Source organism: Mus caroli, unplaced genomic scaffold (assembly GCF_978045245.1).
Source record: "Mus caroli unplaced genomic scaffold, Mus_caroli_1 scaffold_9, whole genome shotgun sequence".
Lineage (NCBI taxonomy): Eukaryota > Metazoa > Chordata > Mammalia > Rodentia > Muridae > Mus > Mus caroli.
This window is the reverse complement of record NW_028227264.1, coordinates 59,875,921-59,903,912: the sequence shown is the minus strand read 5'-3', so window position 1 is coordinate 59,903,912 and position 27,992 is coordinate 59,875,921. Positions and strand designations below refer to the sequence as shown.

Here is a 27,992-nt window from a genome sequence, read left to right as displayed (position 1 = left end):
AGTAAGAAACATCCCTCCATGGCCTCTGCATCAGCTCCTGCTTCCTGCCCTGCTTGAGTTCCAGTCCTGACTTCCTTTAGTGATGAACAGCAATGTGGAAGTGTAAGCTGAATAAACCCTTTCCTCCCCAACTTGCTTCCTGGTCATGATGTTTGTGCAGGAATAGAAACCCTGACTAAGATAGCTGCATAGTGTGTTTAAGGTCAGCCTGGGGTACATGAGACAATTTATTTTTCGTCAAGGTCTCTGTGTTATGAGCTCACTATGTAGGCCAGACTGACCTTGAACTCACAGAGATCCACCTGCTCCTGTCTCTGGAGTGCTTGGACAAAAGGTGTCTGTCTGCCCACCACCATGCCTGGCTAGAGACAAATTTCTTTCTCTTGTTGTTTTTGGAATTAAGATACTGCCCATTGTTGATGACACATGCCTTTAATCTTAGCCCTCAAACAGAGGCAGGAGGATTTCTGAATTTGAGGCCGGACTGGTTTACAGAGCAAGTTCTAGGACAACCAGGGATGGATGATACACAGAGAAACCATGTCTCAAAAAACAAAACAAAACAAGATAGGATATAGGGCACTAGAGAGATGACTCAGTGGTTAAGGTCTTTCTAGAGGACCTGGGATTAATTCCCAGCAACCACATGGTGGCTTGCAATCCTCTTTAACTCCAGTCCCAGGGGATCTTTAGATCCCTCTTCAGGCATCCTTTGGCACCAGGCATGCCCTTGTGAACCAACATATATGCAGGCAAAATACCCATAGACATAAACAGAAATAATTTTTAAATGTTTTAAGTTAAAATAGAAAAAAATTAAAATAGAATCCATTTGCCACAATACTAGTGGTGTTAAGATTTCACAGATAGTACCACTGCCTAAATCCAGAACATTCCCATCACCCTACAAGAAAACTCTTACTTACCACTTACTCCCTCCATCCTTTCCTGCCCCGAGGCTGTACCAACCAGGACAGTTGAAATAATCCTACTTTAAAACAGTAACAGCTCCTGTCACTGAGCATCAACAATGCGCTTCCCATACCTCACATTCATTTCCAGTTTTGCAAGATCAGTTTCAAGAATCTGTTCCTTGCTCGCGGAGACCCTGGGGCTCCCTCCAGAGAACTTGGGTAATGACGCGCTCAACTAATAGATCAGAGGAACTGAGCCTTGAATAGAGGCCAGAACCACAGCCTTGAAGCCAGAAAGTCTCTTGGCAGGAAAGGAACCGTCCCTAAGGAACCCCTGAGCAGGCAGAGTCTCTGTTGTGCTGTCTGCTAAGTATGAGAAACTTACTGGGCATGTGCCATGTAACATGGGACTGAGAGACAGATGGAGACACTTCAATCAGCTGAGGACCTGGAACTTGGGAAAGTTGAGGAAGGCTTCCTGGAAGAGCCAGGCATCCCCATGGATGGAAGAGTCCAACTGGCAGGCTGTGAGGGGAGGGTTCCAAAAATCTGGAAGTGGGAGTTGAAAGAGGCATGGTAGGTGCTACAGTCTGGGTGTCAGGTTGACCAAGGGTGGCTTGTGATGACTAATCTTGTAGGTCCACTTGATTGGATTAATAGATGCTCAGGAGATGAGCAGTTTTGTGGATGGGACTCAGAAATCATCCCTAAAGACATACAGGCAGGCCCAAACTTGTGGCATTGCAATACCATTAACATCTTTGAATTTCAAGAGCAAGACAGTGGAATCAGGTTACCCCCGCTCCCAGTAAACCAGGAGGTAGCTCAGTGATTAAAGCCATTGCCTCACAAACAGAACTGAACTGAGTTCCCCAACACCTACATAAAGACAAGTACTAAGTTGGGCAGTGGTGGTGCATGCCTTTAATCCCAACTCTTGGGAGACAGAGGCAAGTGGATCTCTGTGAGTTCAAGGCCAGCCTGGTCTACAAAGCAAGTTCCAGGACAGCCAGGGTTCTGTTACCGAGAACCTGTCTCAAAATGCACACACACACACACACACACACACACACACACACACACACACACCAAGGATGGTAGCTTGCCTACAATCCAGCAGTGTAGAGGCAGGAGCATGCCCTGGCTCTCTTTCCTGAATGGTGTGGACTGTTCTATCCACATTGCCTTCCTCTCCATGAAAGCTGGATACACCTAAAACCGAGCCAGAACAAATCCTTTCTCACTTTACGCTAGGCATTCTGTCATGATGAGGCAATTAACATAGCATGTCAGAGCCGGCTTCCCCCACCTCTACGGGGCAAGATTATTCTTGTGTACATGTGTGCATGATGCAGAAGCACACGTGTGGGGGGCTGAGGACAACTCGGAGTGGGTGGTTCTCTCCTTCCACCTTCACATTGCTTCTAGAGACTGGACTCAGGTCATCAAGCTTTAGAGCCTTTTACTGTCTTGTCAGTCCCTCTGGGAGTTACTAATATCTTATTCCCAAATAGAATACTTAATCCAGAACAGGGTTTCTGTAGTCCCCCCAGTGTCTGGCCCCAGGCTCTTCCGTATCACACCTAATCTCCTTTAAAATCAGAAACCAGACTCGGCAGTGGTAGCGCATGCCTTTAATCCCAGCACTTGAGAGGCAGAGACAGGAGGATTTCTGAGTTCAAGGCCAGCCTTGTCTACAGAGTGAGTTCCAGGACAGTCAGGGTTATACAGAGAAACCCTGTCTTGAGAAAAACAAAACCACTGAAGCTATAGGAAGACTGCCAATCAGTGGTAAGAATCCGGACACACCCCATCCAATTCCCTATCATTATGTGCTTGTGTTTGCTTTCAACAGACAGGGCCTCACTATGTAGTCCTAACTGGACTGGGACAGGCTATGTAAACCAGGCTTGCCTCTCAACTCAAGAGAACTCTTGCCTCTACCTCCTAAATCCTGATCCTACTCCCTTCATCTGTCTAGCATCGGTTTGCAGGCATGGGCTTCTACAGTCAGTGCTGAGGATCGAACCCACGGCTCTGTGCTTTTTAGGCAAGCATTCTGTCAGCTGAGCCACATTTACAGCCCTCAGTCACTTTCGGTTGCTGTCATTGCCTTGGTGTTTCCTGTGGTACAAGAGATCCAAGGTCCCACATACAAGGGCAAGTGATCTGTGGGGGTACAGGCTACACCCTCAGTCCTCCTCACTCATTTTGGCCAACCTCTATCCACACCTAGGGCCCATTATGGACCTTTGCATACCAAGGGCATTCTGCACATACCCCTGTCAGACCAGCGCTTTCCAGGACCTATATGTCCCGGGCAGCATGGATGAGTAGAGCTTTGGGCCAGGCTGGCAGACAAAGCACAAGGAAATGAAACCTGCTGGGACACCCGGCAAAAGAGTGTGCTTCCCTGCTAGGTGCTGGCCTGTTCCCCACTGTGCTTTAAGGAAAAGCAGCCAACAGACAGAAAGAAGTGAAGTCATTCCGATTGTTTATTCCCCAGCTCGGACTGCACACACCACCTACAGGTCCCCGAGTCCTAGGCTCTGGGCTACAAAAATGAAGGCACTGTGTCTGAGTTAAGGCCCAGGTGGCTCTCGGGGATTTGCCTGTGTATCACTGTGGCAATGGGAAGACACTCTTATTACTGACCACTGGGACTCTGGGCTTCCAGGAAGAGTTCTCTGAGTAAAGTGTATCAGGCAAGAGCCCTGGCTTCAGCCACTTCGGGTGGACCAGGGCTATCAGGCTGAGAGATGCCAAACTGGTACCTGCCAAAAAAGGACTAGAACCCCCAGAAGAAACAATGGCATTGCTGAGCCTAATCCTGGGAAACAGATGAGACAGGCTCAAGAAAGCACCCCAAAGTAGATCAGGGACCTACAGAGTTGCACATGGCTAGCCAGTGGGTGAAGAAGATGAGGGGGTGGCTTGGGCTCTATCCCAGCAGATGACTTAGATGTCAAAGTTGCCATGCCAATACACTTCCCGTGGCCTTAAAGTGGTCCGCTTTCTCCCGGGGAGGCACAGTAGTCTCAGAGCTTGCTCCGTGGGACTTCGGACAGGGGCCGCTGCAGCCGCCACACGACCCTGACCGGCTCAGTGGTGTGATCCAGTTCTCGGAGGCCACCCAGGTCACCAGTCTGACTGTACTGCTTCAGGGCTGGCTGGAGCACCGTGATGGGGATGCTGAAGTTCAGGTGCGGGTAAGTGGCCCCCGTGTTATTGTCCCGAGTGTTGCTGGCGACGATGCCTGTTGGGGAGAGAGCAATGAGGAGAGGAAGCAGTAGACGGGGTATCCATGGTGCAGGGAGGACCTTCGCCTTGAGGAAGATTCAGGGGGCCCCTTCTGGGGATTGGGAACCCCCAGTGCTGGGTGCTAAGCTTTTGCTACAGCCTCTTCTCCTCATATCTCCCCAATTCCGTCCATGCTGTCTCCTTCACAACAGAATGGCCTAGCTTACTTGATCATCTTTCTTTCTCACCACAAAGGGCAGGATTCAGGGTGTTCCCACAGCCTGTGGAACCACCAGATGAATCAAACAGGAGAAAAAGGAGCCAGACTCGCTCGGCTTCACCCTGCTTTGCTGGCTAGCTTTATGTCACCATGGCACACACATTTTGGAAAAGTGAGCCTCAACTGAGAAAATGTCCCCATCACATTGGCCTGTGGTGGGTTTTCTTGATTGATGGGGAAGGGTCCAGCCCTGGGCTGGTAGTCCTGGGTGCTATAAGAATGCAGGCTGTGCAAGCCACAGAGAGCAAGCCAGTAAGCAGCACCCCTCCGCGGCCCCTGCATCAGCTCCTGCCTCAAGTCTTTGTCCTGACTTCCTCTGACAATGGACCTGTGATGTGGAAGGTATACCCAGAACAAACTCCCTCCCCAGGCTGCTTCAGACCATGGTGTTGATCACGACAGTAGAAACTCTGAGCAAGAAGGTGACATGGGTCTTTTTTTTTTTAAATAGCATTTTAAGGGTTAAAGAGTTGGCTCAGGAAGATGGCCTAGTTGGCCATCATTGGGAAGAGAGGCCCCTTGGTCTTGCAAACTTTATATGCCCCAGTACAGGGGAACGCCAGGGCCGAGAAGAGGGAGTGGGTGGGTAGGGGAGCAGGGCAGGGGGAGGGTATAGGGGACTTTCAGGATAGCATTTGAAATGTAAATGAAGAAAATATCTAATAAAAAATTGGAAGAAAAAGCCAGGCGGCGGTGGTGCACGCCTTTAATCCTAGTACTTGGGAGGCAGAGGCAGGCGGATTTCTGAGTTCTGGCCAGCCTGGTCTACAAAGTGAGAATGAGTTCCAGGACAGCCAGGGCTATACAGAGAAACCCTGTCTCAAAAAACCAAAAAAAAAAAAAAAAAAAGAAAAAGAAAAAAAGAAAAAGACTTGGCTCGGTGGTTTAAAGCACCCATTCACTGTTGCAGAGGACCCGGTTTTGATTCCCAGCATCCATATGGCGGTTCCCAACCACAGCAGCTCTAGTTCTAAGGGGTCTGAAAGCCTCTTCCTACCTTCATGAGCATCAGGTATGTTCATGTCACACATACATACATACATTCAGGAAAAAAAACCTCGTAAAATACATAGAAACATAGGGCTGGAGGGATGGCTCAATGGTTTGGAGCACTGATTGCTCTTCTAGAGGTCCTGAGATCAAATCCCAGCAACCACATAGTGGCTCACAACCATCTGTAATGGGATCTGATGTCTTCTTCTGGTTTGTTTGAGGACAGTGTACTTATAAACATAATATATATATGCATGCACACTACCACCACCTGGCAAAATAAATAAATTTAAAAAAACATACATAAAATAATGTAAGATAAATCTAAAATCATCACTTTGTACTTACAGAAGGCTCACCTAAATGCTGGTGCTCCTGTGTATTAATATCTAATAACAGAAGCTACCATGCAGCTCCTCTCTACATGAATATCTATCTTCTGTCATCAAATAAAGGAAAATGTTACAATCAGGCTGGCCTTGAACTCACTGAGCTCCTCCCACCTCTGCCTCTCCAGTGCTGAGATTAAAAGTGTGCACCACCACATCTGGCCTCCACTGGACATTTGTTTGTTTCTCTCTTCTGGTATGTCTGAAGACAGCTACAGTGTACTCATATACATAAAATAAATAAATCTTAAAAAAAAAAGAATCCTGCATTCATCACCAAAGCTTAAAAACTGGTGGTGTATGCCCGTAACCCCAGTACTTGGAAGGCAGAAGCAAGAGAATTAGGAGTTCAAGGTCATCCTTGGCTATATACCGAGTTCAAAGCCAGCCCAGGCCACACAAGACCCTGTCTCAAAGTAAAACAAAGACTGGACAACCACACACACGGTAAAAAGGCTCCTCTCTTCTTGAGACATCCTGGGTCTGCACTCGGCTTCAAAATGTTGGCTGTAGCGTGGCACTGACCCCTGCTCTGCCCCACACTGCGCAGTTTTATGCTCTCACTCACTGCTTCACAAGGCCAGCTCCGTAGACTTTTGAGTTTGAGACCCTCAGACTAAGCCAAGCCTAAATTTCATAATCTAAATGAGATTCAGTGAAGGTCATAGTAGTGGCCCAGAACCAGGAGAGGGCCACCGGCCTAGCTCTTCTCCCCTCCCAGCTCAGCATCCTTCTCTCGCTCCAGAAGCAAATTAGCTGAAAACTTCAGCTAACTAAAGGAAGGCACAAGGTCCACCATTATCCCAGAAGGGCCCCCCTCGCCGCAAGATGGATGGCAGGCTGGCTACCACTGGCAGGATCAAGGCAATGAGGGGTGAAAGGAGCTAGTTACCCAGGAGGTCCCCGGAGCCCGAGGAGAAGAGAGGTCCTCCGCTGGAGCCGCCATGCACGGCGCACGTGGTCTGTAGCATCACCGGGCTGCCATCCACAAGCACCACGGCCGACAGGATGCCTGAGGTCACCGAGGGCCCGCAGGCCTGGCCAAAGACACCAAAGCCCACCACGCTGACAGGCTCGCCTGACAGAGAGGGGAGAAAAGAAGCTGCGTGCATCCTCTATGCCCACTCACGTCCTCTCCTCTGGATCCTGCTCATCCCCTTCCACGACCCTAGGCATCCTCCCTCGGATCCCTGCAGGGAGATTAAGAATTCATCCTGTTCCCAGTTGCATGTATCCAACCAGTACTCTGGGGCATCAGCATCGGGCAGGCCCTTGGCCCTCACTCCTTTACTGCGTGGGGTAGGCACTTTTCAGGCTGTGGTCACCTAGCTCATGCCTGTAGTCACTATCCATCTCTCTGGGACCAAATCTCTTGGTGAAGACATGGTGATGTGGCCACACCCAGCCCCAGCTCCATTCTCCAAGTGCTGAGAAGGAACAAGGCATATCTCACCCAATCCTCACTGCACCCAAAGGTGCAGCAGCCCCATTTGACCAGGGGGCAAACTGAGATGGTGTGTGCGTGTGTGTGTGTTAAGAATGTACGGCAGAGGAGAGATGCTAATCCAGAGGACCTATCTCTTTTGTCACCATATGAAATGGAATCTTTGGGGCTAGAGACTGCTGGGGCAGTCAGTGGTGTGCTTGCCTAGCGTGCACAAAGCCTGGGTATCCCACGTAATGAGTGTGATAGCACATTTGTGACCCCAGAAGAAGAGGCAGGAGAATCAGAAATTTATGGTTAGCCTTGGCCATCTGGGATGTTTACCGCCCACTTGGGCTAATGATGATGCTGTCTCAAAAATATAAAAAAATCTAAGACATGCCACCTAAATTATGGCACTGGAGTTCCCAAGGCCCAGGACCCCATATCACCCTGCTTCAGGCCCTCAATAAGGTATCCACTTGGCTCAGCACTTGAGGTGTCAACATTTGATATACAGGGAAGTCTAAGAAGCCCCAAACCCTACCTAAGCTCCCAACTCTCTTGCTTGGCAGGCTTTGCCCATTTCTGCCTGCTGGCTATCAGGTCTGACACACACACACACACCCCGACATCACTTCAGTCCCTTTGTCCTCTACCTTCATGGAAGTGCCCAGCAGGGACAGGCGTGGGAACACCATTCAGCTCCTCTTCCAGGCTCACCACTGCTATGTCATATGGAGAGGTCTCCTGAGTGGCAAACACCACTTGTCCCCAGATTGCCACATTCCTGGGGACACAGGAAACAATTGACAAGCTAGCCTTCTGTTGTCTTAGCACTGGGAAGAGAGCAATACTGAGAGACAAGTCTTGGAATGGGCTGGCTGTGGTGGCGCATATCTTTGATCCTAACACTTGGGAGGCAGAGGCAGGCAGATCTCTGTGAGCTCAGGGAATACTGAGAGTGTCTTATTTTGAGAGGGAGAGGGGGAGGAAGAGGGGGAGGGAGAGAGAATGAATGTGTGTGCTATGGACTGAAGTCAGAATACAGTTACAGGTATCACCCTTGAAATCTACACTTAACCAGATGTGCTTTCCCAACACAGCACACATCTACACAAAGCTGTGTATGCCTGACCATAACCAGGTGAGTGCTGTGTCCAGGCCTTGCTGATGCTTGGACACTGTCTCAATTCTTCCCCTTAAACCTACAACCAAGGCCCTGGCAGTATCCCCTTTAGATGGTGCTGCTGAGGCTCGGAGAGGCCAAGCAACCTTCCTAAAGGTCACAGAGCAAACAGTGGGGAGCCAGGCCAAGCCCAACACAACTCTGGACTCCTGGGCAGGCACAAGGGAGAGAGGCTGCTTTTTGGAGACAGGGTCCCTCTCCATAGCCCTAGCTGTCCAGGAACTGACTGTGTGGACCAGACATGGGGGCACCCGACTACCTACTCTGGAGGCAGAGCTGCCTCCAGAAAAACCTAGTGATGTCCTTAAGATCAGCCATCAAAGGGAGAGGGAGAAGTTAAGGGCACACCATAGGCAATCCTCCTTGTCTCTAGGAAACTATAGATGTTAAGTTGCCTGCCCATGGGGGCCCTGGCAGAGGTGGGCTTCATTGGCATACAGGGCTAACCTCAGAAGTTCAGAAAGGCCTGGGCTGACAGGCAAGGGCCAAGCTTAAATAAAGCCAAGGTGCTTCTTGGTCCTAAGTTAAGTACATGGGGCTATAGCATGCCAGGAAGCCAGGGCCACTGGCCTACTGCCAGGGCAAGAAAAGGAGAGCAAAGGTGTCTCTCCACAGAGGAAGTAAGTTGACTGTCTAAAGTCCCTAGCCTACCTGCACTCTGGGGTCGCTCACATCCATCCGCATGGGTCTAAGCCCTATGCTCTCATTAGGTCAACCTTGCTTTATCTTCAGGTGGCAAGGCAGTCCTGGTAAGGCTCTAAGGGAGCCCTCACTAGGTAGGCCACATCAGTCATTACCTCAGGGCCTTCGTTTATCACGTACAGGGTTGAAGTTCTTAGGGTAAGCCTTCTATGGTCAAAGGGCTTTCACGGGGCCTAAACTGCAAAGCCAAGAGGCAGAAAAGCTGTCGAAAGAATTTCACACTAGCTAAAGGGCTCAAAGGCACCCAGTCCTACCTGCCGGTGCCCATAGTCCCACGGGTCCCCACGCTAAGAGTCGATTGTGCCTGGTAGTTTGCTCAAGCTTCACTGGGACCTATCAAGAGGCCCAGATCCCCTCACTGGAGTCCTGGTTGTCAAAAATGAACTGAGGTGTCTAACACTGGGGGCCTGGTGAGGGCGGGCAGTCCTGGGCCTTACTTGGGTGTAGCGGAGTGTACCAACACCCTGGCTGCTTCCCGAGGTGCCACATGGCGGCAGGTGACCACCAGGCGAGGCGCCACGACCACTCCGGAGCCCCACACGGTACCACACTCCACTAGCACCGCCGCGGCCGCCCACGGGGGTCCGAGATCGCGCAGGGGCAGGCCCCGTGGCGTGCTCACATCGGGTGGCGGCAGCAGCACCGATAGGGAAGCGAAGCCGGGATGCAGGCGGGCGAGCGCCCAGCGGGCAACCTGAAGCAGCGGGGCGGCGGCGCACAGCAACGTGAGGCCCACCCACTCGCGTGCCTTCCAGCAGAGCGGCGCGGCCACCAGAGCCACCAGCGCGCCCGCAGGTCGAGCGGCGAATACTCCGCCGCCTTCCGTGCCCGGCAGGCAGCGCGCGTCGGTGAGCAGCAGCGGCCCGGCCGCGTTGCTGAGCACGCCGCGGCTCAGCGTGTTGAGGAAGATGTCCGGGCAAAAGGCACCGAACGGAGAGCCACAAGCCAGCAGCGGTGCGCCCTTGATCACGGCCCCGAGCGGTGCCACGGTCACCACCGGTCCGCGCCTCTCCTCCGTCGCCGCGCCCCGCTGCACCCGCAGCAGGGCGAACCAGCCGAGCGCGCGCAGCTGGTCCTCCTCTTCCTCCTCCGACACCGCATCGTCGGGCGCCGAGCTTACGAAGTGCCACTGATCGGCCGCATCGGCCCCGAAGAGCCGCGCGAAATGCGAGCGGAAGGCCGGGCAGCTGAGCAGCAACAGCAGCTGCGCTGGCCGCGGGGGCTGCAGAGGCCGCGCGCGGGCCCGGCTCGGGGCGCCGGGTTCGAGGCCCAGGCTTGCGCACTGAGGCGTGCACAGCCCCGGGAGTTCCTGATCCACGCGACCGGCAGGGCTGGCAGCCGTGTGTCCCCACTGCACGTGGAGACGTAGATCATCGCTGCAACTGTCGCCCGGCAGGAAGGCGGTGCCTGTCTGGGTCAGCGCCGCGCTGCCCGTCCGCAGGAAGGGAGTGAAGATGCCCCCGTGGCACAGCACTAGGCCTGGGTTGCGGCTCAGAATCACCCCGCTGCAACTCCACGAGCCCGCGTCAGGCTGTCCTGCCCGCGAGGCGCTCACCACGCAGCCCGCCTGCTCCGCCACTCTCATAGAGGGTCCCCATTGCCGTCCCATGGCTTCCCCAAGACGTCGCACAACGGCTGTCACCACAGGGCGACTGGCGCAAACTCTGACTCAGGCCTCCTTGCCGAGTCCGATTGGCTAAACCCCAAGCGACCGCCCCTATTGGCTGGGCACAGCGCCGAGTCCTGATTGGCTATTGATGCTAATCTTCGTTTGCTAATCCTCCTTTCCCCGCCCTCTTAATTTAGCCAGCCTTGGGATCCTTGGGTTTGGGGCGGCGGGGTGGAGAGGCGGGCAAGGGGGGAGCGGTGAAAAGAAACCTCCTGAGTCACAGACGTGAAGCAGAAGGGAAACCGACAAGGGCGACACTCCCCAGTCGAATCTCGTACTTGACCGGCGTCTAACTGTACCCTACAGCCACTGCACAGATGTAAGCAACCTCCGTCTCTTGACAGTGGAACAATATGGGCCAAGGGAACCCTTGGTTGATTCAGTACGTACATACATACATGTGTTTATTCTGGATTTTCGATAGGGTTTCTCTGCTTGGTGCAGGAACTCGAGCTGCAGACTAGCATGGCCTCGAACTCGGGATCTACCAGTTTCTACCTCCCAAGCCACCAAACCCCGATCTACTTTAAAAATTTTGTAAATCCTACAACAATCCACTAGGGAGCATGCGACTCACAAAATTGCTCCTAGGACAGTTACTAAAATTCCTACAATACATAAATTGTTCTGAAACAGGGTGCCACTTTTTGGCCCACACTGGCATTGAACTTCGGCAGTTCTTCTGCCTACATCCTCCCTAGAGTCCAGGGATTACAGTTTTACTTTACCCATGGGTTAAATTATTTAACCATGTATTATACAACATTTCACACTACATGTCTAACCACCACTCAGGATTTATGTTAGATCAGGGCTAATACTTTCAAAGTACAGACTGGACTAGTTCAGGTTTTGTGGGCTATAAAATCTTCACTTCCAAATATTCAGCCCATAACCCAGTCTCATAATTCGAATTTCATAACAACGCATCTCCTCCACCATTTACAAGTGTAAAAATCAAGACTGGAGAGGAGGGCTCAGCACTTAAGAGCTCTAAGCACTTACAGCTCTAAGCATGGACCTTAGTTTGGATCCCAGTACCCACATGGTACCTTACAGTTGCTTGTAATTCTAATTCCAGGATATTCAATACTCTCTTCTGGCATCTGCTGTCCCCTGGACTCATGACTCAGGCAGGCAAACACAGACACATAAAATATACTATTAAAAAGTTCCTCACTTTCTAAGGACAGGTGGGCATGAACAGGTATGTTTGGAGAGACTTCATGAATCTCTCTAAAGCTATGCTTAGAATCACTAAAATATGTACATGTATTAATGGTTTTTGGTTTGGTTTGGTTTGGTTTTTCGAGACAAGGTTTCTCTGTGTAGCCCTGGCAGTCCTGGAACTGTAGATCAGGCTGGCTCAGAAATCGGTCTGCCTCTGACTCCCGAGTGCTGGGATTAGAGGATGTATTAATGCTCAATGAGACTTCTGGGAATGGAATTAACACTGCTGCTGCTTTCCCAGCCTCACACCTAATGCTTCCAGTGCTCCTGTGTCACAAACCTACCTAATAAGGGCAAACAGCGGTTGAGGCAGGCAGAACTGGAATGAAGCTCATTCTCAGAGCAGGCTGTCCTGGGTTTGCAGACACAGATGACAAGATCTACTTTCCCCAACTTCCTAGCAATTAAGACTCTCTAGAATCCATTAATTCTCCCTTGATGCCCTTCAAGCCTCCAGCGCCCTCTGTTCCTGATTAAGTTGTTTAGGGCTGATCACAGTACAGACAGCCCAAGTCAGCCAGCAGCACCTTGTGTTAAGGTCCTCAGAACTAGACTCTTGACTCTCAGGTCCCTCTCTGTCCCCAGCAAATATACCTTTTGCCCACAGGACCAGTCTCCTTCCCCTGTAAAGGTGATCTCAGGACACATCCAGCATGTTTTGTTTCAGATTTTGTTCTGTCTTCTGGTGCTTTCTATAAGCAACTGTAATGTAAATGTGGAATCAGACTTCTGTTTCGCCAAGTGTGGCTCTGAACCGATTCACGTGTAGCTAGTACGTGCAAGCACAGTCCTTAGCACTGTTGCAAAGATGACCAACAACCTTAGGCCACTGCGTGATCAAACAGTACTGCATTTGCTACTAGTGCTCAGCCTTTTTTACTTGGTCTTTTATCCTAGTAGCAATTCAAGACTCACATTCTCTTTAAATGTCCTTCCCTATAAGTAAGGAAGAATTCTTGTTTTTCTTCCCAACAATGCATGCTTACTCAGAATAAATCAATTAAAAAAAAAAAAAGAGAGGGCTGGTGAGATGGCTCAGTGGGTAAGAGCACCCGACTGCTCTTCCGAAGGTCCAGAGTTCAAACCCCAGCAACCACATGGTGGCTCACAACCATCCGTAACAAGATCTGGCGCCCTCTTCTGGAGTGTCTGAAGACAGCTACAGTGTACTTACATATAATAAATAAATAAATCTTTAAAAAAAAATAAAAAATAAAAAAAAAACAAAATAAAAAAAAAGAGAGAGAGGCAAGTTCATTTTAGCTTTTTATTAAAATGCTTAGGATACAGCCTGACCTTTCGTAAATGACAGTTTTACTTTTGCTGAAACAGGACACATGTGCACTCTGATAACAGAATGAAGAGTCTCGGTTCATTGGAGCCCCTGGCCAAGGCCCTGGTAGAGTTGCACTTGCTGCAGCAGCCTCTTTTGGCCACCTTACTTAGGACAGTGTTCTATGCAGCATGAACCAGACTGGTGCCATTGTTCAGCCATCTCTTTCTCCGGTGGCCAGAATAAACCACTTTCACAAAGAGCCACCCCGGGGCAGAGTCCAGTCTTCTAGGTTGCTACCGAGCAATTAGGGACAAACGAGAAAGACAGATGAGGAACCCAATGCTGAGGCCCTCACACCTGTCATGTGCCTGAACAGACATGTGGACAGTCTTTAGCCAAAGGCAATGAAGGGTACAACAGTCACCTACCCAGCTCACTCAGGGCTTTAACAGCAGGCCCTTCCACACTGACAGTTCTCATCCCAGCTGTACGTGGGTGAACGCAATGCATGCAGTTTGCAGACAGACACCTCACCAAGCCTCTGCATTGGAAACCCGGCAGTGTAACAAAACACTGTCCCATAGGCTCAGTGCTCAAAACTAAAATGTGGTAAGTCACTCTCCAGGAGTGTGCTCCTAGCTTCCCTACCCTCTTGCTGGACACAAGCCTGTCAGAATACAGCAGCAGCAACAGCCGAATCTCCACTTAAGAACCTACTCTCACCTTGCATTAAAGGAAATCAGAATCAAGATACCCTCCCATCTGCAGACCATCTCCTCTCATGCACTCAAGGGTAAAATATAAAGTTAACATCACACACGGCAGCAAGAAAACCAACCAAATGCTATCTATATATAAAAAGCCTGTTCATGATCCTCACAGGGCCGCTGCTGCTTCCATTTTAGCACTCGCTGCTGCCAGAAGGCCATCTGGGTTTTCTTTTATTTCTTAAGGAGAAAACACAGAGCCCCTGAGGGTTTTTCCTGGGTTCTCTTGTTGCTGCCAGATGAGAATCTCACAGAATTCAGGGCCTTAAGCTGATGATTTTGAGCTGCACCCTCCTGTTCAGAACCGTCCCTCTAGAATATGTTCAAAAGCATCAGAGTCACACCCACAGCATGGGCTCTATATGACAGATGCCCTTAACTCTTTCATGAGGCAAAAGTCACTTTTTATATCTACAATGAAAAAAAGGAAGGTGCTACACAGAGAGATGAAATTTCACAACAGTATAAAAGCAAAGCCTGCTGAAACTGGTAGCTGCAAATAAAGTTGACAACGTGACCATGACACTTCACCCACTCCAGATGAGGACTCCCCTTACCACGGTGGAGACCACCCTGGGGAAGGCCGAGGCTCTGTCCTCTCCAGGCTCTTGTCTCGGGTACCACCCTCAACAGGCAGTCACACAGCAGAGCCCAATGCGCTATCTGTTCATAATTTTATGAAGTATCTAAATTTCATTTACTAGTTAAAAAAAAAAAGAATAGAAAATCTGGACCAAGTAAATTGTGAACTCAAAAAGTTAGAGAAGGGATACCAATTACATTAACAACACTTTCTTTAAAAAATAGAATCACTTTCTTTTGAAATCAACCAGTGGTGAGACGTGTTTTTCTTCTTGGGTGTCCCATGATGGCACCCAGCTTTCCCTGGCAAATGCTGCCAGCCCCATTCCCCGCACACTGCCCGGCAGCAGCAGCAGGCAGTGTGGAGAAGAGCACATGTCACCACTGGGCAATGAGCGTAGACAGACGTGTGGCTTCTCAATGCCATACATGGTTGGAGAGCTTTCCTTGTTCTATTAGAAAAGTCCATGAGGAAGCTGTGAATAGGATCAGTCCAGAAGTAAAACTCTTTATTTTCACTGTCCAAACATCAGTCAATATACTGGGAAAGCCAGCGGAAACCCTCGCCGTAGCCTTGCCTCTTGAGCACACTGCACATGAATACTTCCATGGGGCGGGCGTTCAGCTCCTTCAGAGTCACATTCCCCTAAGGGAGGCAAACCCCAGAAAGGCTGGTTAGGACCGCACATGCAAAAGCACAAATACACACAGATAGTAACTGCAAGTGTAAAGTCCTGAGTTCAGCTCTCTAGCACCCACATATGAGGTGTGCTAGGCGTGGTGGCACACACCTGTGACTCCAGTGCTGAGAGAGAGTACAGACAGGTGGATTCCTGAAGCTCTTTCCAGCCAACCTAGCCCAATAAATGAGTGCCAAATTCTATTACTGAGAATCACAGCCAAAGTTGACCTCAGGTCTCTCCATGCATCTCCAAGTATGTACATGTACACTAAGAACCTGGCTTACAGTTCTGTATATTCTCTATCATCAGCCTACCTTTCCAGAGCTGAGCCTCCCTTTAGATTCTAGTATAGGCAGGAAGGAGGGCACACTGATGTAGATGATATCCCGGTTCTAGTCCTGCCTTTAGTGTCTGTCTACCCCTTTGCCACGCAGACCTGAACAGAGTACTGTTTCCTCATCTGTAAAACTGGGTAAGAGCTTCACTTCTATCAGCAAGAAGCACTAGATGACGACGGAGTCCTTTGATCTTAATAAAAGCATATATAATGCTTTATAAAGATCCATTTAATTGTGTGTGTGTGTATGTCTGTAGCAATGGAGGCCATGGGCATCAGATCCCTGGAGCTGGATTACAAGTGGCTGTGAGCTGCCCAATATGGATGGGTTCTCTGCAAGTGCAAGACATACTCTTAACTGCTGAGCCATCTCCTCAGCCCCAGAATATTCTTTAAAAAGATTGAAGCCAGATATGCTGGCAAACACCTTCAATCCCAGCACCAGGGAGGAAGAGACCAGCAGATCTCTGGTTCGAAGCCAGCCTGCTCTACATAGGCCTTGTCTCAAAATAGTAGTATTTTTTTTCTTGATCCAAAAGTAAGTAAATATTAACATCAAATGGTGGCTAACAAGCATCTGTCAAACACCAGTTCCAGGGTATGCAGTACCACCCTCTGACATTCATGGGCACCACATTATGCATGGTATAGTCATACGCAAGCAAGACACCCATACATAAAATAAGAAATAAAATATTAAAAGACTGCCTTTTCTAGCATCCTATCATTTCTTCATTTATTAGGTACTGGAAAAGAGATAAAGAGGGTAGGAGTATGGCTAAGAGAGCACTTACTTAGACCATATAAAGGCCTGAGCTCAAGGCCCTTTGTTATCACTGGTAAGGAGGGAAGAAGAAAGGAGGAGAGGAAAGAGGAAGAAAAGGACTAAAGAAAATGCCCCTGATAAAACACTTCCACTCAAGAGACCCTGTCTTAGGGGCTGGTGAGATGGCTCAGTGGGTAAGAGCACCCGACTGCTCTTCCAAAGGTCCGGAGTTCAAATCCCAGTAACCACATGGTGGCTCACAACCATCCGTAACGAGATCTGACGCCCTCTTCTGGTGTGTCTGAAGACAGCTACAGTGTACTTACATATAATAAATAAATCTTTAAAAAAAAAAAAAAAAGAGACCCTGTCTTAAAACACACACACACAAAAAAAGAGAAAATGTAGGCATGGTTCAGTCAAGTGGTCCCTGCCTCCCGCCTCCTGCTCCCGAGGGCTCTCTGCTTACCTTTCCTGTGGTCTGCCCATACAGCCCAAATATTTCACGGAGTTTTTCTTCACTGATTGCATCTGTCCTGTCAATTTTGTTTCCCAAGATAAGAATTGGCACGTTGGATATTGTTTCATCAGTCATTAAAGCCTAGAGACAGGATTAAAATAACAGAGCCAAGTGAGCAACTTACTAAGTGAAAGCCCGTCACTTCCTAAGGCACCCTCCGCCCCGCCCCTGACCACGGGCTGGTTCATCTTCACATTAGGTCTGAGAGAGCTCAGAGCTGAAAGGCCCTGGGCGTGTTAACAGACCTGGGTATAAATAGAACACAGCAGATGACTTATGTCACAAGCAACTGGACAGAAAGTACACAACAGCCTGTTCGGGGAAGCAGGACAACCCACACTTGAACAAAACCTTAGGTGGACCTGAAACTGCACTCCACGGGAAGGGCAAAACTCAGTGAGTGGAAGGAAAGACCACCACAGTGGCAGTGCAACCAAGTGAGACGAAAGAGCCACATACAGCGTCGCCTGACTAGATTAAGACATTTATACAGATGTGTAGCAACAGAGCAAATGTGACAGCAACTGACACCCACGTCACGGTGCCAGTCTGAAAATTGTAAGCTCCACTAGCTCCTAAAGACTGTGAACCCAAGGTCAGCTATCTTCACTTTCAGAACAGTGATTTGAAAACCAGTGCTCTGTACAGTGCTCACCTAAGACATGAGCTGCTGAACTCAACTGAAGGGACTGTGCAAGACAGGTTCTGTGCAGAGCTAAAGTCAGACAGTAAAGCAGACAAGAGGAGACAGAGCTGCTGCAGATTTCAGGACTGGGCGTCTGAGTCTCACAGACAGGAAGAGCAAGGGAGAGCGAGCATTTTTACCCTGTAAGTGTTTACAGGTTTCCAGAGCATGTCCAGGATGGTGGAAAGGAACAATCCAGACAGCTTCATTCTGGGAAGGACCATCTGGTAGACAGCACTGTCCCCTCTTTTGAGGCTGGAGCTCAGCAGGTGTAGATGAGAGATCCACCTGGAGCCGTTACCATGGAGGAAGCAGAGACCCTCAGGACTACCTCCATTTAGAACTAAGCAGAAGACCAAGTGTCAGAGCTAACACTGGCTGGGCATGTGGTACGCTTTTGTAATCCCAGCATTTAGGAGACTAAGAAGACCAGGCTGGGCTACATACCAAGACCCTGTCTCAAAAAAAGAAAGAAAAAGAAAAAAGAAAAGGAAAAAAAAATTAATCTAGAGTATAAAATAGGGGACAGGGAGACAGCATTGGGAGAAGAGCACTGGCTGCTCCTCCAGAGGACTCTGGTTCAATTCCTAGCACCCACATGGCAGCTCATATCTATCTGTAATTGTGTGGGACCTGACAGCCTCACAGAGACATACTTGCAGACAAAACACCAATGCATAAAAAAAGAAAGGAGAGCAGAGCTGGAGAGATGGCTCAGTGGTTAGGAGCACTGGCTGCTCTTCCGAAGGGCTGGATTCAATTCCAAGCAACCACACGGCAGCTCACAACTGTCTGTAACTTCAGTTCCAAGGGACCTGACACCCTCACAGCAATGCTCATAGAATAAAATTAAATAAATTATTTAAAAAGAAAGAAGTTAGCCCCACACAAAATGAGACCTAAACATTTCAAACACACATTAAAAAACAAAAACATGAGAGAGTTTTAAACTGCAATAAGAATAAAAGAAACTCACACATGAGAGAGAACAGCGCTGGAGAGATGGCTAAGTGATTAAGAGCACTTGCTCTTGTAAAGGACTGAGGCTCAGTTCTCACTCAGCACCCACATGGCAGTTCAGTAACTCCATTTCCGTGGGAGACTACACCTTCTGGCCGCCATGAGCACTGGCATGCATGCGGGCACACACAGACATGCATGCAACTACCCATACGCATAAACACTGACGGGCGAAGGAATGGGCATTATAAGGCAACACTATACAAAGGAGGAAACCCAAAGTAAATAAAAGCCCGAAGAGTGCTAGCAGACTATGCAGTCTGTCACGTGACTCCATAGGAGACTGATTCAAAAACATAAAAACTCAGGATTGGAGAGACTGCTTGGCAGTCAAGAGTACTGTCTGGAGAGATGGCTCAGTGGTTAAGAGCACTGACTGCTTCCAGAGGTCCTGAGTTCAATTCCCCAGCTACCTCATGGTGGTGCACAACTATCTTTAATGGGATCCGATGCCGTCTTCTGCTGTGTCTGATGAAGCTACAGTGTACTCATATACATAAAATAATAAAATCTTTTTTAAAAAGAGAGAGAGAGAACTGGCTGTTCTTTCAGGTTCTGAGTTCAATTCCCAGCAACCACATGGAGGCTCACAGTCATCTATAACTGAAGTCCCATAGGATCTGATGCCCTCTTCTGGTACAGGCAGACAAAACTCCCACATTCATAAAATACATGAATAAATAAATCTGCTTTAAAAAAGTATAAAACCTCTCAACTCTTGCAGAGTTTCCCTATGCCAAGGCTACAGAAAGAGCAACCACAATGAGGGAGCAACTGTCCTACCAACAAGGCTGGGGCACTGGGCAGCTGAAGAGCACTGGGCAGCTGAAGAGCACTGAGCATCTGGGTCATGCAGGTACTGGTGCATCACATGAAGTATAAAACTCAGTTACTCAACTGCAAGCTGAAAGTCCTCAGGCACTGAAAAGCTAAATCTCACAGGGCTGGAGATAGCTCAGTGGTTGGTTAAGAGCACTGGCTGCTCTTCCTCACCATCTATTCCAGCACCCACATGATGGTTCACAACAGTTTATTATCTGTTAGCCCCATTTCCAGGAAATACACTGTCCTCTGACCTCTTCAAGCACGAGGCAAGCACACAGCACCCCATAGATTCAGTCAAAACACTTCTACACATAAAATAAAATAAAATAAAAACATCTTTAAAAAACCAAACCAGGGGCTGGTGAGATGGCTCAGCAGGTAAGAGCACCCGACTGCTCTTCCGAAGGTCCTGAGTTCAAATCCCAGCAACCACATGGTGGCTTACAACCATCCGTAATGAGATCTGGCACCCTCTTCTGGTGTGTCTGAGGACAGCTACAGTGTACTTATATAGAATAAATAAATAAATCTTTAAAAACAAACAAACAAACAAACAAAAACAGGACCGGAAAGATGGCTCAGTGGTTAAGAGCACTGACTGCTCTTCTAGAGGTCCTTAGTTCAATTCCCAGTAACCACATGGTGGCTCACAACCATCTGTAATGGAATCATATGCCTTCTTCTGGTGTGTCCAAACAAATAAATAAATCTTTAAAAAGACAAAAACAAAAAAACCAAACAGTATCTCTTATCAGGTATTTTCTTCAAGGACTCTGATCACATTAAGTACTGGTACTACTGAGTTTGTATTTCTTAAGGGCAAAACAGAAAAAATATATATATATAAATATAAACCTACATTAAGCTCAACTTTGGATTCCATGAGACGAGAATGATCCGCACAGTCCACCAGAAAAACTATACCATTAATCGCTGGGAGATAATTTTTCCAAACGCGACGTGCTAAAAGACAAAATTTGAGGATCAACAAGACTACGGTGGCAAGTGAATGACCTACTAGCCTATTAAAGGACACTCACTGAGCTCACCAAGGCTTGGCTATAGCAGTTAGAACAGAGGATGCAAGCTGATGGCCTGTGAGTCAAGCTTGAGTTTGAAAACTATGAGTTTCTGCCTTCCCTGACAAAGTGTAGAACTAGCAACTCCACACCCGTGTGTAGCACAATGACCTTCCCCTTTGCTAACACTGCGGAAATGCCCATCAGTTCCACTGCTGTAAATGTAGAAAATAAGAACTGCCCAGTCTGGGCCCTAAAACTGGTAACTTTGTAGCCTCCAAGGTAAAAGCTAATGATGTAGCTGTGCATGAGTTCTACTCCCATGGTCCTAACAGTGAGTAAGTGTGCTGAGGCCTGGCAGGCACTAGATAGACACTCAGGCCAGGCACTCAGGTTCCAATGTTTAGCCACTGTCTTTTGTGTGTCATTGTTCTAAGACAGGGTCTCACAATGTGTGTGGCCTGGGCTGGCCTGGAACTGTCCATCTTTCTGCTTCAGCCCCTAGGTGCTGAAATTACAGATCTGTACCAACATGGACGGTGGCTCCCAACCATCTATAATGGGATCTGATGCCTCTTCGGGCATGCAGGTGTACATGCACTTGGAGCACTCATATACATAAAATAAAGAAATCTTTAAAAAAAAAAAAAAAAAGAAGGTTCTTGGCACACTGCTTCCCAGCGATGTCTCACAAATCACCGTCACTCGTCTCTTACCTTGCTCATGCCCACCGAGATCAAAAGTGGTGAAAGTCATTCCAGCAATTGTCAGTTCTTCTGAAGCTGAAAGTGTCAAAAAGGAGGAAAGAAATAAACTTCCAACCAAAGGTCCACGTGCTAGTACTGAGAACCAACACTAACGCAAACAATCAAGTTTTCATTGTGTAAAGACGAGGGTACAGAATGAAAATATTCTTAAGCTTAAGAAGCCTCAATTCCCCCTTTCTGCAAGTTTCCTGCTTAAGATCACATATGGGAGCTAAGTCTCATCACGGAACTGATCAGAAAGCCCCAGGTGTGCAGAGTGGGCGACCTGAGTGTACTACAGCGACTGCTTCTAGGACCTCAGCTAGGAAGAGAACTCATGGATCCATCCTCCATTCATGGCACTGAGCATCAGAAGGTCGCCTCTGAACTTACTGGGATGGAGTGTTGGTACGTGCTGGCCTAGTCTGTCATCTTTCAGCATGTGAAGAAGAGTGGTTTTGCCCGCGTTGTCCAATCCTAAGAATACAAGTTTTCCAGATTTCTTGTAGAGTCCTGTAAGAGAAAAGAATGTCTTAAATGTTCTTCCTACCAAAGGCAGCTTAGATACTATTGTTTGAGGAAATATAGTTGCAACCTGTACTGTGTTTTATGAAAATGGCTTTACCGATGGCCTAGTCGGCCATCACTGGAAAGAGAGGCCCATTGGACTTGCAAACTTTATATGCCCCAATATAGGGGAATGCCAGGGCCAAAAGAATGGGAATGGGTGGGTAGGGAAGTGGGGGGCGCTATGGGGGACTTTTGGGATAGCATTGAAAATGTAATTGAGGAAAATATGTAATAAAAATATTAAAAATTAAAAAAAAAAAAAAGAAAATGGCTTTACCTAGGAACTGGAGCACACTGCTGAAGCCATTGTAGATCCACTCAAAGATGAAAGACATTATTGATGCTTACAACCTGTGTAAAACATGAACATAACATTAGCTTTCTGCATGTCTTATTCTCTGACACATGTCCACAAACCCAAGTTCCCTAAAGTAGGAAAGCAAAGTCCAGGGCTGGAGACATGTTTCAGCAGTTAACAACAGTTGTTGCTCTTATAGAGGACCCAACTTTGATTCTCAGCACCCACATGATAGTTCACAACTATCTGTTAACTCTAGTTCCAAGGGAATCCAATGCTCTCTTCTAGCCCCTGTGTTAAACATACACTCACACACAAAAGCAAAACACTCACACACAAAATAAAAATCAATGTTGCGAAGACTAACTAATCTCCTTAGGTTTTGAGACAAGGATTTTGTAGTCTGAAGTGAAGCCTCTAGGACTCTCACATCTGCAAACTCAGACAAGCAAAGAACTAGGCGTTTCAGACACACCGTCACCCTTTACTGGGAGATGCACTCTTCCAGGAAGCTACCCATTCACTGCTGCCTACTAGTTGGCAACATCCCTAGCAATGCAGTATCTTTAATGATCAGAATCAAGCTGGGTGGGGGCGGTACATGCCTTTAATCCCAGCACTTGGGAGACAGAGTCTCTTCGTTTGAGACCAGCCTGTCTACAGAAGAGTGTTCCAGGACAGCCAGGGCTACACAGAGAACATCTGTCTTGAAAAAGTAAAAAGCTGAATCAAGAAGCCAAACATACACCTGGTATGAACCATGATGGGAGCTGTGTGTGGCGACATGTCCACATAATCCCAGAACTTGGGAGACAGACAGGAAAATCTGTGCCCAGCCTTGGTCCACACAATGAGTCCTAGGCCACTGGGATTCTTAGAACAAAAGAATCAAAACAAAGCTATGAATGAAGAGTTCATTGATCTGAATAAGAAGTTATTAAGCTGTTCTATACAGCTCCAAAAAGGACACAGCAAATCTATCAATTGGCCCAGTTTGGTTGACTCCATTTACCAATATCCTTAACCATTTGCAGATGTTTCAACTTGTGAAAAGATATCCTGTTTTACAGAAACATACAGGAATAAAAACTTCTATAATGCAATCTAGTGTTACATATTACGAATTCTTAAGCATACTAATTCATAATATAGTAAGAGGTTCTAAAGCAAGCAAACAACTTATTTGTTTCTTTTGAGACAGGGTCTCAACTATGAAGCACCAAGGACTGCTGCCAGTCTGTCTTAACTAGCACAGACACTAAAACCACTTTTCCTAGTGCCTATAGGCTTTAGAGGAAAATGTATGAGTAAAGCCACTGAGAGCTCTAAGCACAGTTAAGAAGGAAGGATCTAAAAATACCGAGGAATAGTAAGATTCACAGAGACCCATTCCCTGGTCACACTGAATTTCTCTATCAGCAGCTCCGTTTATCGCAGAAAAGAAAAATCACTACTTTCTCTACAAGACAAAACTTGACAGAAAATGCAGCAACTGCAATTAGACAAAACTTCCATGAACAATAACTGGAGGAAAATACCTATGTATACACATTCATACATATGTGTGTATTTTTATCTTTTAAGAGACAGGATCGGGCTGGTGAGATGGCTCAGTGGGTAAGAGCACCCGACTGCTCTTCCGAAGGTCCAGAGTTCAAATCCCAGCAACCACATGGTGGCTCACAACCATCCGTAACGAGATCTGGTGCCCTCTTCTGGAGTGTCTGAAGACAGCTACAGTGTGCTTATGTATAATAAATAAATCTTTAAAAAAAAAAAAAAAAAGAGAGACAGGATCCTGCTGTGTTGCCTAGACTGGCTTCAAACTCCCGGGCTTTAAGCTATCCTTATGCTTCAGCATCCTGAATGCTACTACGCAGTCTCACCTGAATTCTTCAAAGATACTAGATGGAAGCAAACTATCTAAGTACTGTGGTTTTATCAGGCCTATGGCCTGACCTGTAAACCTTAGAAACTACCTCATGCTTGCTCCATTCAGCTTTTATGAAAGAGCAACATTTGGGTGAAGGTACAGACAGAAACTGTGGCACACAGAACACATTTTGAATGTTAAGTAATAGCCAGGAGGGGAAGTACACACTTGCAATCTTACCATTCAAGAGGCTCAAGAAGAAAGATCACAAGTTCAAAGGCCAGCCTGGGCTACATAGGGAATTGAAGGCCAGCTTAAGCTACACATCAAAACCCCTGTCTCAAAAAAAACAAAACAAAACAAAACAAAAAAACAAAACAAAACCAAAACCAAAAACGCTGGAGTCTCACCCATACAATGAATTGAAGCCAGCCTGAATCATGAGGTCCCATCACCAAGAAAAAAATTAAAAAAATTTATGGAGCGGAGGCTGGGAGCATAGCTCAGTGCAAGCGAGGGATTCTTAGCTAAAATGCATGGCCCTGGGTTCGATTCTTGGTACTGACAAACCTGCACAACTTAGCACTTTAAGAAGCCTGTAACAAATACATGTTTAAGTTCAAGTTTATTGAGCAAATAAAACAATACATCTTTCTTCTACAGTCCCCCTAGCCAGACACCCTCCCTTATTTCTCACTTTATTCCAGGAGAGACCCAGTTCATCTTTAACAGGCTGTGGCCTACTGTGGCCTCTTACACCCAACAAGTCTAATTCATGTGCACTGGTTTGCTGCCAATAGTCCAGCACTTTGTTTTTAGCCACATCTCTTTAGAAGAATTCCCAAGATGGACATGGGTGTGAAAGCTTTGACCACAGCACCTGAGAGGCTGAGGCAAGAAGAGGAGCTTTAGTGTGTTGCAGCTTCACCAAGCCTACTGTGGCCTCTTACACCCAACAAGTCTAATTCATGTGCACTGGTTTGCTGCCAATAGTCCAGCACTTTGTTTTTAGCCACATCTCTTTAGAAGAATTCCCAAGATGGACATGGGTGTGAAAGCTTTGACCACAGCACCTGAGAGGCTGAGGCAAGAAGAGGAGCTTTAGTGTGTTGCAGCTTCACCAAGCCAACCTGGGCTACATAGTGACACTCTGTTTCAAAGGAAAAAAGAAAAAAAAAAAAAAAAACAAAGAAAAGGAAAGCAAATATTCTCAGCCTGGTTAATTCTACAAATGTGATACTTTAGAGGATTTTTTAAAAAAGTGGTAATGTAACTGAATTACTTTCATTTTCCAATTTATTTTCCTTCCCAGTTCTTGTTTTAAAAGGCTTCCTACCAAAATGATAAGGAAAAGTATTAGAATGAATTCTTCAGTGATGTTAAATAGTACTGGGACTGGAGAGATGGCTCAGTGGGTAAGAGCACTGACTGCTCTTCCAGAAGTCCTGAGTTCAATTCCCAGTAACCAAACGATGGCTATTCCCAGCAACCAAACGATGGCTAACAACCATCTGTAATGGGATCCGATGCCCTCTCCTGGTGTGTCTAACAGCTACAGTGTACTCATATACATAAAATAAATACATAAATCTTAAAAAAATAAAAATAAAATAAAAAAAGTAGTACTCCTCTCAGAGCCCAGGAGTTGGGCTGTACTGCTGCCCAAAGCTGAAGAAACGGCCTTGCTGACACTGTCCTTGAGATCTCGGGATCTGAACCAATTCATCCACCAGCAACCTTAGAATTTATACAGTATCAGCACAGATACGTTCATCTCATCCTCCCACCAACTCTAGCAAGCCAAGATGAAGACGAGGACACTCTTTAGGCTCCCTGTCTTGTTTAAGACTGTACGGTCAAAAGCATCAGTTCCAAAAGCCATGAGAGACGGCTCAGAGGTTCAGAGTACCAACTGCTCTTCCAGAGGCCCTGGGTTCAAGCCCCAGCATCCACATGGCAGCTTAGAACTGTAACTTCATCTCTAGGGGATCTCACACAGGCACATATGGAGGTAAAACAACAATACACATCAAATAAAAATAAGGTATTTAAAAAGAAAAGCCTCTCACCTAAAACCAAAGCCCTTTTCCTGCTAATATTAAATTCCAATCATAAGACTTCCGAAAAGGTAAAGGTAACTTTCTTCCTTAACCTACCACCTACACAGATGATAATCTTAAGAACACACTATTTTCTATTCTTCGTCTACTCTATCATCTATGGAATGTTAAGAATATTAAAACCAACAACACTATTCATGAACCTTAAGTAAAAACCGTGCAAATATCAAGATGGGAACAAACAAGTGCCAGAAAGACCATCAAGCAATAAAAACGTACTCTCAAACGTATTCACTCCGGATGAATCTGGGATAGAAGGTAGCTGGCTATTAACTAAGAAAGTCTACGTAGCTGCAAGGTGAATGTCAAAGATCAGCTTCCTGACAATTCCCCCTAACCCTCCCTTCTCAACCTGAGCGGACAGAGCCCAGGTACTGAAGAAACACCCGAGTGAGGGCGGATACTGAGAAAGGGTACGACTACCAATGGTACCATTGGTCGGTACCATTCTCACCTGGGTAAAAATGACGAAGAAAACATTCATCTACGATAATCGCCCAAGAGGGAATTTTTCCATGCACAGGAAATATAAAAAGGGTGGGTGGGAGTGGGGTGTTGGTGGAGGGAGAGACCATGGGTTCCAGACAGGGCAGCGGATACCCAGAGGCTGAACGTGGGGCTCGGGCGCCCACTCGCTACCTCGAGGGCCACGGTCTGCAGAACGCAAGGATGAGTGCCAGGGCTCCAGCTATCCTCACCGAGGAACCAGACTCCTCCGCCACGGAGGCCACGAAGCCGTCTCCCCCCCCAAAAAAAACACCCGACCGCCGCCACGCCACCCCGCAGCCGCGGCCCGTCCCCGCCCAGAGCCAGCCCGCGGAACCGCCTGCGTGTCACTGCACCCCCACCCAGCCCCTCCGCGACGGCCCCGCGCCCCGGTCTTCGCTGTGGCCCGCCCCGGGCCCGCTGCCCCACCGCCACCTCCACCGCTGGGGCCCCGACTCACGGCCCGAGGGGCTCCTCCGGCAGTGGCTGGCGGCGCGACCCTCCCTCAGAGCACACAGACCAGCAGTCCCCGGGTCCGCCAGCTACGCGCCGGATGTACGTCACGCCCCTCCCTAGACTTCCGGGCACGCACGTGTCCCGCCCCCTCGACGCGTCACGCCGTCCGGGCCGTGGGTACCGCCCTAACGCCACTCAGGCCGCGGAGAGAGAGGCGGGCCTAAGGCGTGACGTACGCTCGGGGTGAGGCTCCGCCCTCTCTGTGGAGGCTCTCATGCGCCGAAAGACGTGGCAGTGTCTGTCAGGCGGCCTGGGCTTCTGTCTCCAACTTAAGCAGCTACTTAAGCAGCCTGGGGCTTCTGACCCCATTACATTTTCAGACGCGCGCCGGATGTCAGAAGCGGAGGCTGCCAGATATCAGTAGAGTCTAGGACAGTAGAATTGACTTTGGAGACCTCAACCTAGGTGGATGCCACCTAGTCATTTTAAGTTGTTTTCCCCGCCTTGGGATAGCGTTTCTGTTTTTCAGCTTTCTAAATAAAAGCGACAAGAGTTTAATGAGCAGTTTTGGGCAGTACCCTGACAACTTGGGATCCTTCATCTGGTTTAACCCTCGCTATGTATTAATAGCTCCACTGAACAAAGCAGTTAACTGGGGCTTGCAAAATAGCTCATCCATCAGGTCAAGGTAGGTTTGCCTACTGTTTAAGCCAGGGCTCTCAGAGGAACCACAACTGGTCCCTCATTGTGATGCACGCCTTTAATGCCAGCCCTTGGGAAGCTAAGGTATATGGATCTCTGAGTTCCAGGCCAGCCAGAGTTACACGGCGATACCCTGTCTTAAACAAACAAATAAATAAGGAACAGAGATAGAATAATTATACATGTGCAACTTAAAAAAATATTTACAAGTGTTTTGTTTGCATGGATGTCT

General features: G+C 47.9%; 2 protein-coding genes across 2 annotated transcripts; both read right to left on the bottom strand.

The window, feature by feature from the left end:
- Positions 1-3,391: 3,391 nt before the first annotated feature.
- Positions 3,392-10,814, bottom strand: Tysnd1 (trypsin like peroxisomal matrix peptidase 1). Its single transcript, XM_021175076.2, has 4 exons — positions 9,568-10,814; positions 7,899-8,029; positions 6,709-6,894; positions 3,392-4,170 (listed from the first exon to the last, which is right to left on the bottom strand). The coding sequence occupies exons 1-4, from the start codon at positions 10,737-10,739 to the stop codon at positions 3,953-3,955; spliced, it is 1,707 nt and encodes a 568-aa protein (XP_021030735.1). The 5' UTR covers positions 10,740-10,814; the 3' UTR covers positions 3,392-3,952.
- Positions 10,815-15,137: 4,323 nt separating this feature from the next.
- Positions 15,138-27,179, bottom strand: Sar1a (secretion associated Ras related GTPase 1A). The gene is made up of 7 exons (XM_085842826.1): positions 27,063-27,179; positions 22,103-22,176; positions 21,649-21,768; positions 21,226-21,291; positions 20,350-20,453; positions 16,910-17,041; positions 15,138-15,300 (listed from the first exon to the last, which is right to left on the bottom strand). The coding sequence occupies exons 2-7, from the start codon at positions 22,158-22,160 to the stop codon at positions 15,184-15,186; spliced, it is 597 nt and encodes a 198-aa protein (XP_085698952.1). The 5' UTR covers positions 22,161-22,176; positions 27,063-27,179; the 3' UTR covers positions 15,138-15,183.
- Between the last annotated feature and the right edge of the window lie 813 nt (positions 27,180-27,992).